At 44.1% G+C, this 13699-nt stretch overlaps 1 protein-coding gene across 3 annotated transcripts in view; it reads right to left on the reverse strand.

Annotated features, from left to right (window-relative positions):
• Positions 1-4110: 4110 nt before the first annotated feature.
• Positions 4111-13699, reverse strand: part of ATPAF1 (ATP synthase mitochondrial F1 complex assembly factor 1) — a 34705-nt gene continuing 25116 nt past the window's right edge. For 2 of the 3 annotated variants that reach the window (XM_006087276.3, XM_023752744.1), the window contains one exon: positions 6973-9800. In XM_006087276.3, the coding sequence (XP_006087338.3) occupies positions 9606-9800 (195 nt within the window). In that variant the 3' untranslated portion in view covers positions 6973-9605. Of the gene's footprint in view, positions 4292-6972; positions 9801-13699 lie in introns of those variants that run through there. The other variant, XR_001347933.2, reaches the window with a different exon arrangement.

The following is a 13699-nucleotide window of genomic DNA, read 5'->3' on the forward strand; positions in this document are numbered from 1 at the left end:
GGGTTCTTGCTCAGACCTGGCTGGTTCTCCTCACTCCTTACCTGAAATCACTCCGTTTGCCACCGCCAGACATTTATTCTAGCTGTTCCATTTGAATGTCTTCTTTCCCTCCTTCCTTTCAACCAAATCCAAACCCTTCAGACTTGACTGTTCTTCCTACTTTTCTACCTGGGTCCCTTCCCTGAGGGCAGACAGAGATCCCACACCAGCATCTAATCACAAGTGGGCCCCAGGAGGAGGGACCAGGTGGCTGTCTTGGGATGGCAGGGAAGGTTGGAGGCCTAGAGTGGGAGGGCCAAGGCAGACGGATAGGCTGCGGAAGGCATATACTGTGGCACAGAGGCTTTCTGGGCTCCCCTGTGTCTGGATTTTCTGCTTGCTCCATGGATGGCATGAGAACACGCTGGATCATGAATCGCAGTCCATAGAACTGAAGATTCTTTCTTTTGTTGAGCACCTATTTTTGTCCCCGTCTAAAGTCATTTGCTGTACCTCTTGCTGGGGTTTCCTGGGTCCTTAACTCTACCTCAAACCCCTACAAATATTTGCATGCTCTAGTATACGCAGAAGAGATTCAAATCTAGTCCTTTGTTTGATACCCTATTTAATCCCCTGTATTAAGCATGACTGTGCTGAGAGCAGGGCATCAGGTGAGGAAGCTGCTCCGGTTCCTGACCTCAGCTGACAACAGGCCAGCAAGGGGACAACACACAGAAATCACACAAGGTCAGAGCTCAGTCATCCAGAAGTGAGAGTATGGTTACAGACTGATGGGGAGCACTCTGTGAGAGTGGTTAACTGCAGGAAACACATGGAACACCCAAACTGGGCATTTTGAGGAGAGTTTAAAGAAGGCACTATTTAGAGGTGTAGTCAGGGAAACCACATGGATAGTGTATCACCAAAGGGCTAGCAAGAGCAGCCTTTTGATGTCCACCCTAGGCTGAAGCTGCCACCCCTAGCTGAGAGGTGCTGGGAGGGAGTTGTCAAAGTGGGAGCTATGAGGAGGGAGCTGCTGATTGGAGCTGTGCCCTAAGCTCCAGGGGCATAACCCGCTCACAGCAATCATACTGCAAAGGACTGGGGGTCTAAAGGGGCCTTCCCCACCTCCCTTCCTCTGACTTCTGGGCAGGTCTCCCCATTGGCCAATTCCTACTCTTGAAGCCAAGGGCAGGGAACCTGTTGACCCACCTACAGAAGTCAGCCTCCTAGAGTGTGTGTGTGTGTGTGTGTGTGTGTGTGTGTGTGTGTGTGTTGGGGGGGTTGGGAGGAGGCAATGGAAGGTACTTAGGATGTGGGTCAGGGACTTTGACTTACAGAGGAAACACAGACTGCTTTGTGCTTTTCTTATCATTCAGTTCTAAATATTTCATAATTTCACTGTCATTTCCTCTTTAACCCATGGATGATTGAGAAGTGTGTTTTAGCTTCCCAGCCTATGGGAGGTTTATGTTTCTCGTGTTGACTTCTAATTATGTTGCATTGTGGTTGGAGGTCATGGTCTGTAAGATTCTTTGGAATGTGATGTGACTCCTTCTGTGGCTTTGCACATGGTCATTTGCTGTACCTCCAGCTGGGTTTTATAGGATGGCAGGGGTTTGCCTGGTGAAGAGTGAAACGTAGAGAATCTTACATTGTGGGAAATATAGCTGATCCATTTAGAAGGAACTTCAGAAGTTGCCAGCTCACCCACAGATCCCCAGTGTCTGCCCAATACTAGCTGACAGGTTGCAGGACTGGGAGAAGACAGAGATAGCCCAGGTCTCTCAAATGCCTGTCCCCCCTTCCTGTGGCTCTCAGTCTGGGCTAGATTCTTACAGGAGGCTCTGCTGGGGCTGAGAAGATCCAGACCTTTGGGAACAAGGTCCCAGCTTCACAATGTATTTAGCTGTGTGACTGGGTTACTCCTGTACTCCCTGATGGCATGCTGTAACTCTACAGGCACTGCTCCCTGCCACTGTGTCCTGCGTATGGTAAGTGGCTCAAATAAGGCCCTGTCTCTGAAGCGTGGTGGGGACCACTGAGAACCTAGCTGAGGACATACTCTTCTCCACTGCAAGAACATGAGTCCTCGTGGGGAGCTCCAGTGGCAGGGGGTGGTATTCAGACCTGGGCTCCTGCCCTGCCCTGTGTCTCTAGGAAAGCCCCGTCCTTCTTTGGGCCTCAATTTTCCCATCTGCACCACAAACACATCTTCCATCCATACCATTCCAAGTGCCCTACCAGGACAAGCTTCCTGCTCTTGCCCCTGTGAGCCTGTTACCTGTGTCTCTCCCTGGGGACTTCCCAGTCCCTCCTATGCCAGGAAGTTTTCCCATACCCACACTCCTCTCAGAATGAGCTACAGCACCCCCAGAGCACCCCTCAGGCTTCTGGAAACTCCAATGGGGAAACCTGGCCAGAATCAGAGGAAGGGAGGTGTGGAAGGCCCCTTTAGACCCCCAGTCCTTTGCAGTATGATTGCTCCTCGAGCTTAGGCCACAGCTCCAGTGGAGGAGCCGGATGGGGCCCACCTTCTCCTCAATCTCCCAAGAAAATGTTTCTATTTCAGCTCTGCCTTTTCCTGCCCAGAAGGCAGTATCTTTCATCCTGGCACATTTAGGAAAAAGCAAAGAATAGCCTCATTGCAATAAGAGGAATTGAGGTTGGACTTCCTTTAGTTTGAAAGACAATGTTGAAAAGAATGTACATTAAAATTCTGTGTGACCTTGGACAAGGCATTTGTCCTCTCTGAGCCCATTTCCCCCTCTGTAAAATGGAAACCACAACAATACGTGCCCCACAGAAGAGCTGTGAGGGTCAGCAGAAGGCTGTGGTCAGTCTTTTGGGGGTGCTGCCTTCAAGCCTCAGCAGGCTCTTGTGTAGAAGAGGGGTGACCCCGTTCCCATGGTCCTGGAAGACAAGGGGCAGTGACCAGGACAACATGAGAGGACACTTGACACATCAGGGCTGGCCAACCATGTAGCCTGGATGGCTGTACTCACTTCTTGGGGTAGGGATGGGGAGAATGAATGTGCAAGCAAAGGTGGCGCAGCCCACTGTGACATGGGCTTTAGTCCCTCTGAAGAGCAGGAGGGCCCTCTTGAGCCTGAGAACCTCAGACTCCAGTGTTCTGTGCTCCCAGGTCCCTCTTCCCTCCCTGCTCCCTGCTCCCTGCTCCCCCCTTGAGTTGGAGGCATAGCTCTCACCTCTCCGGGTTTCAGGATTTCCATCTTGGATCTGTGGTGGAAGCCTAGTGTGCATAAGAGCCTTGGGATAATTTCTAACACCCTCCCCAACCTGACCTGACCTCCAACATAGCCGTGGTGGGCACTGTCCTCTACAGATGCATGCCCTCCAACCACTTGGGCTAGTTCTCAACTCAGGGGGGTCCCAGGAGTGGAGGTGATAGTTGGAGGGGGGGGGGGAAAGGAGTCGGGGGTTAGAAGGTAGGCTGTGGTGACAGTTTGCCAGTGTCCCAGGCTCAGCCTTCCATGGAACCCACCATGAAGCCTGCACAGGAAGTTCTGTCCAAGCCTACTTCCTCTGCCACTGTGGTGCCTCCCTTTAGGCCTCTCTTATAAGGCCTCTCTTATAGGGCTGCCTGCCTAGAGCATGACCCCAGTTCAAACCCTCCTCAGGCTACCACAGTCTGTGAGGGTCAGCACTTGTTGTGTTGGGTAATAGGGACTTGGGGTTCATTATACTATTGGTTTTACTTTAGTATATGTTTGAAAATTTCAACAATAAAAAGTTTCTTCCCTCTTCTCAGCATCCTTTCTCCCGGTGTTTTCAGTAATACCTGCCTTAGCCTCGTCATTGGGAGTGGGGATTTCTTACAGAAGACCATCTGATTCTGACCAAGCCTGGAGGTCTCTCAGTTTCAGGAGGGACTGGGAATAGAGGAAATCAGCAAATCCAGAATGACAAAAATTCTATAGGACGGATTCTTAACACATAAATGTCAAGAAAACAAGAGGTGAGGGAAAACCTGTAAGTTAAGAGTGACTTAATATGGGATACTACTCAGCAATAAAACAAACTGGCTATTGAGAGTTGTAGCAACTTGGATAATTGCAAAGGCATTGTGCTGAGTGAAAAAATTTAATCTTAAAAGATTACATACTATATGATTTTATTATATACATTCTCAAAATGACAAAATTATAGTGATGGAGAGCAGATCAATGGTTGCCAGGAATTAGGACTGAGGAGGAAAGTTTGACTATAAAGGCGTACATAGCACGAGGGACTTTCTTCTCTTGGTGATAGTATCCTGATTGTGGTTCCACAAACTTAAAATTTCATAGGACTATAAACAAAAGGAAAAAATAAAGAATGAGTGCGTATAAAAGCTGGTGAAATCCAAAATAAAGTCTGTATTTATATTGTATGCATGTCAATTTCATGGTTTTGATAATTATGGCTATTGTATGTTACATTGGGGAAAGCTGAGTGAAGGGCACGTAGGAACTCTATTATTTTTGCAACTTCTATGTGAGCCTAAAATTATTTAAAAATAAGTTTAAAAATGACTTAGACAAATCTAGTTGCAAGATATGAATCTTGTTTGGATCCTCATTTGAGCAAAACTGTAAAAAATTATGGTATAATTGGGGAAATTTGAATATGACTACACATTTGATAGTACTAAGGAATTAGTATTAAGGAATTACTGTTAATTAATTTAGGAATGTTTTGTGTTTTAAAAGTATTTAGCCCTTAGAAATATAAGCAGAGGTATGTATGGATTAAATAATACAATACCTGGGATTTGGAGGGAAAGTGGGTGGGGATCTAAATGAAACTAGATTGTCATGTGTTGAAAATTTTTTGTTGGGTAATAGGGACTTGTGGTTCATTATACTATTGGTTTTACTTTAGTATATGTTTGAAAATGTCAACAATAAAAAGTTTCAAAAAGGAAAAAGAAAAGGCCAGGCCTCTCTTATAGAGATTTTGTTTCAGTATCTTTGGGGTGGGTACAGGAAGCTGCTGGTTAAGCAAGGTCCCTAGTGGTATCTATCAGGAAACTAAGGTTTGGGTATCTCTACTGTAGACTGAATATTTGTGTCCCCTAGATTCATATGTTGGAACCTAATCCCCTGTGCAATGGTATTTGGAGGTAGGGTCTTGGGAAGGTGATGGGATTAGTGATCTTCTAAGAGACCTCAGAGAGCTCCCTTCCCTTTCTACCATTTGAGGATAGAGCTAGAAGACGGCCTTCTATGAACCAGAAAGCAGGTCTTCACCAGACACTGAACCTGTATGTGACTCGATCTTGGACTTCCCAGCCTCTAGGAATGTGAAAAATAAATTTCTGTTGTTTATGTCACCCCATTTATGTTATTCTGTTATAGCAACCTGAATAGATTAAGGCAACCTCTTCCTGGTCCCCATATTACCTGTGGGGTAAGGACCTCCCAGAGAGCCAGGGTGATGTCTTCTAACAGTAGTAGTAAATTAATAGTTTTTAACATCTTAGAGAGACAGCATGGTGGGGTGGAAACAGCACATTGGACTCATTCATTCATTCATCCCATAAGTATTTACTGAGAACTTATTAGATGTCAGGCACTATATGTGGGTTAGAGCCAGGCCTTGCCCTTGCACTGTGGGTGATAACAACAGTCCTAGTCTCTTGAGGAACTTTCCCCAGGCCCAGGTGTCCCACTTCACAGCTCCTCAGACTGAGTTTGCAGATGATTATTAAAGAGCAACAGGTCAGGGAGGGGTGGCTTTCACAGTCTAATCTCCTCAAGCATTTCATGCCAGGTACTATGGTCTGGTAAGATTTGCATCCCCCACAGTACCCAGTAGTGTTTTTTATTTTTACACATATTTGTATTAATTTTTAGAGAGAGGGAGAGAAACACCGATGGGCTGCCTCTTGCACACCCCCTACTGGGGATCAACTCGGGCATGTGCCCTGACCAGGAATAAAACTGGCAACCTTTTGGTGTATGGGATGATGCCCAACCAACTGAGCCACACTGGCCAGGGCTTCCCTAGTATTCTTTAACCCTCCTCGCCCCTCTTCTGAGAATGGCACTGTCAGTTTGCCTCATATTGTAATTATTCATGTTAGTGTCTCCCTTGCTGAACTGTGAGCTCCTCAAGGGCAAGGAGTGATCCTTTAAATCTGGGCCCCGAAAACAAGCATGCTGAGCTTGGCCCTACTTTAAGGCCTCAGCACTGGCTCTTCTCTTTACCTGGTACTTTTCTTCAACTCCAGTATCAGCTGTCACCACTGCAGAGATGGCTCTCCTGACCATTGAGTTATTGCCTCCACTCCACATTCTATCACATTATTATTATTTTTTATTTTCATAGCACTACCAGTATTTGAAATAATGTTATTCATTTGTCTTCTTCAAAAGCATATAAATAAACTCCATGACAAGGGCCTTATTTGTCCTGCTCACTGCTTTATTCACCAGCTTCCTATATCTGTACTTGACATCTAATAGGTGCCCAATAAATATTAATGATTGCTGAGTCATTGCTAAATCAAAGGACTGGGAAAGTGGGCATTTTTACTTCTTCTCCAAGGTTGAACAAAAGGTCAGTATTATGGAGACTGCAAAAAAAAAAAAAAAAGCATACATGTGACTACTGCTTCCAAACTGGTTGGAGGAGAAGAAATAGCAGCATCAACCTCCTGAGAACAAGACAAGGGAAACTATGACCAGGTGCTAGATGTAGGGCATAGATTCAGAGGCCAGAGAGATACAGGCGGTGGCTGGAACAGAGCTTGAGAGCAGGGTTCCTACGCATCTTCCGTGTCTGCACCTAACATGGCGCTGGCCGAGGAGGTGCTCTGTGAGGACTACTGAATTGCACTGAGCAGACAGCCCAGCAGATTGGTGATTTACAGAGACTTTGTATATAATCTGGTACCTTGGATTACAAATATTCCTACTCAGTAAGTTCTTAATCTAAATGATTCTCTTAAATTCAGAGTATTTAAATATAGGCATACACAAGATAATGTTTTGGCTAAAATCATGTCACTTATTTATTCAACAAACAACTGAGTATCTTATATGTTCCAGGCCATATCCTTGACACTAGAAATGGAGATTAAAGCCTGGCCCTCAAGGAGCTCACAGTCTAGTGTGGGCAAAAGATACATAAATACATAAATATAATATATGCAAAGAGGACCACTATAGGAGGCAAAGGACAGAGGAATCCAATTCTATGGTTAATATCCATAGGAAAGGAAGACCTGGCATTTTTTTGCGAAGAACTCATAAGGCAATGGTTCTCAAAGTGTGGCTGATGAATTACCGTCATCTGAATCATCTGGAGCACATATTAAAATGCAGATTCCCAGGACTTTCTACAAAGATTATGATTCAGCAGGTTGAGGTTTGGGACTTGGGAATCTGCATTTTGAAGTGCTCAAGATAATTCTACTTCCACTTAAAGTTTGAGAACATGTGAGATAAGGTTTGCTTGTTCAACTGGAATGAAGAATGATCTGCACATCTGAAATGTTAATTTGCGTTGGTCTTTAATGAGAGGCAGGGAAGTGGAGAAGAGGAAGGGAGTTGACATTTATTAAGCTCTACTGTAGTGTATAAATTAATTCTGACAATAATCCTATGAGGTAGATATTATTATCCCCATTTTACAGATGAATAAACAGATTTAGAGAGTTTAAATAATTTGTTCAATATGATAGAGCTAATGAATTGCAACACCAACAGCTGAACCCAGATTCATTTAACTCTAAAGCCTGTCCACTTTCTATAACACATGTTGCACCAGCAGACAAATTTACTGACTAAAGTTACAATGTTCTTTTAGTTCTTTGCCAGATCTTCCTAGGTAAATATAAGGAACAGCCAGATGGTGCTCTGATCTTTCCAGTGTAACTGTCCATGGATACAGTCTTCCTTTGATTTAGGGCAAAGCTGGGAGGAACAATAAAATGAGCAGCCAGTTTTTATTTCTTTTCCCATCATTTTCTCACCCTCTGGTGGAGATGCTATGAAAATGTTCTATGGCTAGGAACTGGGTCCATCTGGACAGAAAAGCAAACATAACCGGATACCCACAATAGCAACTCTGCCTGATGCTAAAGATTCCCAGGACTCAAAACATCCAGATTCAAGTTTCTCAAAAAATGAACTGTCAGGCCCAGAGGTAAGTCCAGAATTTGCATCAGGAAATAGCCCTGTCTTTAGAGAAATTGTGAAAGGCTAGCTAGCAGCTTTTCCAGGTTAAACAAACACTATCTGTCTCTCTCTATATACAGACTCAGAGGTATAACAAAACAGACTCAGCTCAGAAAATAATGGGAAGTCCAAGCCCATTTAAAGAGCTTGGGGACAGGCCCAACCTGTAATGAAGAAAACAAACATACACAGGAACTGTAACTACTGGTTCCATTCCCACTCACCATGTTCAGTGTCATACAACCAGATCTTGGGCAGCAGCAGACGAAGTGAAGCATGTCAGAGCAAGAAAAGGAAAGGCGTAGTAAAGGCAGCTGACAACAATGGGGAGGGGGGCAACCTCAGGTTCAGAAGACTGGTGTGTAACTACCACCCCCCTCTATCACTGAGCTTTGAGCCACAGCAGTGACTCTACAAACCACATGGGAGTTTCCAGAGCTGGAGAGCTCCTTTTTTCATTTTTGATGTTTCAAGCAACTACTAAGCCCAAAGATGAATTTTGATCAAGTCAGCTCACAGCACTGACACTATGGACAGCACATAGCTTAGATTTCACTGCTGAATATAACAAATACTGTAAGCCAGAGTTTATTTTATTGCTATTATTTTCTCCACACCCAACCTGAGAACATTTGCTTCCACCCACTTTTTCATATAATAGTAGTATGGCTTAGAGTTGTTAAAAAACAACAACACAAAAACATGCAAATCTGTATTACTCCTTCCTTATAAAAAGTTGATTTATTTACACTGCACTGATTCACCCCCTCCAAATACACAGATTCTAAAAGACAGAGTTAGAAGAGGAGGTGCCACAAACCATGATTTACTAGTAAAAATATGCAGACACTGTACCTTTGTGTTTAAGTATACCTGACATCTACTGATGCTGCAAACCAGCTACACTAAAAGCAACTCTGGGAGCATCTAGAAGAAGTCTTAATCCTGATTGCAATACCTGGTTGTTCTAGAGTCTAAACAGGATATTTGGGTTTTGCTTTTGGCAAGCTAACTGGCACATGGGAAGAGTATCTAAAGCCCACATCTAACTATAGCAGGTCTTCAAGCTATCTTGTCACAAGTTTAGAAAGATGAGGAACTATGCTCAGTTGGGAGTTGTACCACCAAAATGTCCAGAATGCATGTGCACTTTTAACAGTGTGTAAAATCAAGTCAACCATCCTGCTGATCTTTGGCTGTCTCTGATAATGAACCGAAACGCTTAAAAAGGAAACCTCAAGTGTGCTGAGAGATAATTATCAGAATTTTGGCTACCTCTGTTCCTGACTATCAAGTAATAAGGCTCACCTCCATTAGTACTTCTTGCATAAGCACACAGGGCAACTCCTTAAGAGGCTGCATTATAGATGCTGAGCTCCTGAGAATTCAAGGGGGTGGGTGGGCTGAGCAGACGTTGTAAAGGAGCCAACCCTTGCAGCTCTAAGTCTTATCCTCGTTCTGGGCACATTTCAGTTCCGCTCCAAGTCCACTTTGCTCCAATTCAGCGATGACAGACATATATTTGAAGTCATTTGGTCTGAAGTTAAAGGTCTCCACTAACCCGTAGGTCTCCTTCCGATCAGTGGCATAGAAGAGCTGAACTTGATTGGCAATGCACTGTGCCTCAGCAACATTCTGGAAGGTAAAAAGAATAGTGAGCTCTCTCTCTGTGTTTGAGTCCTGTGGCAAGTGGGCCCTCACTCAGGAGTCTCTGCTTCAGGAAGCTTCCCCAACTCCCTGATCTCCCAAGTCTTAGCTAGGTGCCTCCTCTCTATGTACCCAAATTACCCCATGTTTCCGCTATCGTAGTACTTATCATGCTGTATTGTATTTGTCCTTTCTTTTCCTTTTTTGTCTATCTTCCCTAGTATTAATTCTTCAAAGTATGTGTGCTTGTTTTACACCCCTGCACATAGTGACATCCAGTGAATGTTTGAATAAATTAATGCATATGCTCAAAATTTCCCTCTTGGTTCAGTTCCTTTATAACTGTTAAATGTATTTTGAGGGTGTGTGGGGGGGGTAACAATAGTTACCCAGCTCCAAGCTCTAGTTGGTGAGTACTAAGTTCTTGACTAACCCTTTCTTTGAGTGTGGACTGTATTTACTGACTTGCTTCTAACAAGCTGAATACAGTGGGATGATGAAGAATGACTTCTGCTATTAAGTCACAAAAGACAGTCCTTTCTAACTTGCTCTCTCCTGAATCACTTGCTCTGGAAAAGCTAGTTGTCATGTGATGAAGACATTTAAGCCTTACAGAGAAGCCAACATGGCAAGGAAACGAGGCCTCCTGCCAATAGCCAGGAGAGTGGGGTCAGAGGTAGGTCCTCAAGCCCAATCAGCCTTCAGGTGGCTGTAGTGCTGGCCAACATCCTGACAGCAACTTTATGAGACTGAGCTGGACCCACCCAGCTATGCTGCTCTTGAATTCCTGACCCACAGAAACTATGAGGTAACCAATTTTTGTTTTAAGCCATAAGTTTGGGGTAATTTGCTATGCAGCCATTTCTAACTAATAACTAAGGCACCAGCAAAGCCCCAGGGAAGAAAAGGGGCCACCTTCTGGAAAGCTCAGAGGCAGGGAAATGGTGACCAGACCACTCTATGTAACAGAGGTAGGGTCAGGACATAGACTATACTTTTGAAACCTTACAAAAGAGTTACTTCAAACAACTCTTATTTTTTCTGTCTAGTCATTCTCCAGTTCTAACTAGTCAGAGGCACTTATTCATTATCCTTGTGTTCCTATGGCCAAAACCAACCCCAAAGGATAATGGAAAATTCCCAGTAAAACCGACTGTCAGGAGTGTGCTACGTCTAGCTATAGAATCATGAGGACGGGTTTATAAATACCCTAGGCCGCTTTGTCTCCATTCCCTCCTGTGGGGTTTTCAGGTCATTTTCTCACAAGCAGGCACTAATCTCTGAGACTAGATCTTCAATCAAAAGCCTTTTTCCAAAATGCTGGCTATTTCAAATTAATGGAATTTCAGAGCTGGAAGGGGCCTCAGAGATCACCCAGTCCTCATTTAATAAGCCAGGAAACCAAAGCAGATGAAGTCTAGGGATAGGCTCAAGGTCATGTAGCTAGAGAGTGGCAGAGACAGGACCAGACCTCTGGACTCCCAGGCTGGTACTCCCTCCACTTCACCCTGACACTGTGGGGGAAGATAATTAAAATCAATCAAGGTTGTTAAATCTGCTTCATCCATTTTACCTTTTTTTATACTAAAACATGCCTCAACAGCAAACCATTTCTAAAGCAAGTGCATGCCACAATCCGAGGCAGCTATCACTGTTCTCTGAGCTCCTGAACTGTAGGGCCTCTGAAAACCAATTTTTATTTGAGGCTGAGGATGGTGGAGGCAGGGGTTATCGCAGCTGTGTTCCCTCTAGAATAGTGCCGTCCCAACAGTAGAATCTTAGGGGCTCTGAAGAGGTGCCTCAGGTCCCTTCAACTCTGTTTCAGCTGTTTTATCCTAGGGATTACATAGTAAGGTTTTGTTTGGATCAAGGATTCCTCCTACTAGCTTGAAGACCACTAGTGTGGTGGGTAGGGAGGTAAGATACAGGTAGCTATGTGCATCTGTCTCTCCAGGGTTATTCACCCCCTGCCTTTTGTTTTCTTAATTCTCAACATGAAGCAGTAGCCTCCTCTCTTTCCAAGATCCAAGAAGATAAACATATTAACTCCTTGTGTTGCTCATTAAGGAGGTATATTAACAAACCTGATTTCTCCTTCTCTTTTAATTTTCATAGCTATGATCAATTTACTTCCTATATATTTTTGGGGTCATTATCTCTCCTCCAATGATTCTTTTGTGTCTTCAGGATAAAGCCAAACCTCTAAACATAACCCACCAAACTCTTTTTATTTATCAGTGATACCAAATTCTTTGTTATACCGCAAGTCATTTTATGCCTCCTAGCATTTCTTTCTTCTATTTGCTCTGTCTGGAACACGCCTCTCCCCCTCCCACCTTTCTTTACCTGGCAAAACTCTGGCTCATCTTTGAAAGGTTCAGCACAGGTATCATTTCTAGGAAGTCACCTTCCTCCTTCTGGGTCAGGAAACTCCACCCCCCAGAATGTTCTGCATGTTTTTATCCTAGCACTTACTGCATTCCAATTAAAGCTTTTATTGATAGACATATGGAACCAGATAAGGTTTTCTAATATTCTACTAAATTTTCAGCATTAAAGTTAATTAGTTAAGAAGAAACCTTTAGTTTCCATGTATTTCTATTTATCTGCTTTACTGTACTTGGAAATACTATGCCTAAAATACAAACTCATGTGTGAGTATGCAGGTGATCATATATTTATACTAGAGGTCCAGTGCATGAAATCTGTGCATGAGGGTGGGGGTTGGGGGATGGGAGTGGTATCTCAGCCCGGCCTGCACCCTCTCCAATCTGGAACCCCTCCGGGGATGTCCAACTGCAATTTGGGATCGCTGGCTCCTAACCACTCACCTGCCTGTCTACCTGATCGCCCCTAACCTCTCTGCCTGCCTGATTGCCCCTAACTGCCCTCCCCTGCCGGCCTGGTCACCCCTAACTGCCCTCCCCTGCCGGCCTGGTCACCCCTAACTGCCCTCTCCTGCCGGCCTGATTGCCCCTAACCTCTCTGCCTGCTTGCCTGATTGCCCCTAACTGCCCTCCCCTGCTGGCCTGGTCACCCCTAACTGCCCTCCCCTGCCAGCTTGATCACCCCTAACCACCTCTGCTTCAGCCCCTGCCACCGTGGCTTTGTCTGGAAGGACGTCCGGATGGATGTCTGGAAGATATCCGGTCTAAATAGCATATTACCCTTTTATTAGTATAGATTACATTTCTCAGTTTCTCATCTCTGAATCATGCACCTCTATAATAATTCCTAACAAGTCTAGTTCTGTAAAGTAGCTCCTCAAATAACATCATTCATTCAATGTTGTTTTGCTATAACACTGATGAGATGCTGTAGGAACTTAGCTGCTGTTTATATCAAGTTGCCTATGGTAAAATTGGTTTTGTTATGTCTTTTCGCCACAGTTCCAAGAACCTATCAATGACATAAAGTGAGGACTTACTGTATACTACACTGGAGAGTCGGTCAAGTTGACTTATGAAAGGCAAATACAGAGTGGAGTAAAAGTAGGTTTACAGTTGTGAGTACGTGAAACGTAATCTATTATTGTATTATTATTTATTAATTATTGTATTATTTTCCATATGAACTGTAAACCTACTTTTGCCCTACCCTCTATTTATTGTCTGGTATGCTGTTGAATGTTATAAGGCCAAGAGGCAAATTTTAATGATGATGGGAACTGTATCAGTTTGAGACCACCAAAGTGAGGTGGTCAAAATGCCCAAGTAGAAGGGTCTCTCCTCTGACCTCTCGAGTGCACTTTTTTAAAAAAATATTTATATATTGTATTGATTTTTTTTTCTTTTTACAGAGAGGAAGGGAGAGGGATAGAGAGTTAAAAGATCGATGAGAGCGAAACATCGATCAGCTGCCTTCTGCACACCTCCTACTGGGGATGT

This window comes from Myotis lucifugus, unplaced genomic scaffold (genome assembly GCF_000147115.1).
Source record: "Myotis lucifugus unplaced genomic scaffold, Myoluc2.0 scaffold_37, whole genome shotgun sequence".
NCBI lineage: Eukaryota > Metazoa > Chordata > Mammalia > Chiroptera > Vespertilionidae > Myotis > Myotis lucifugus.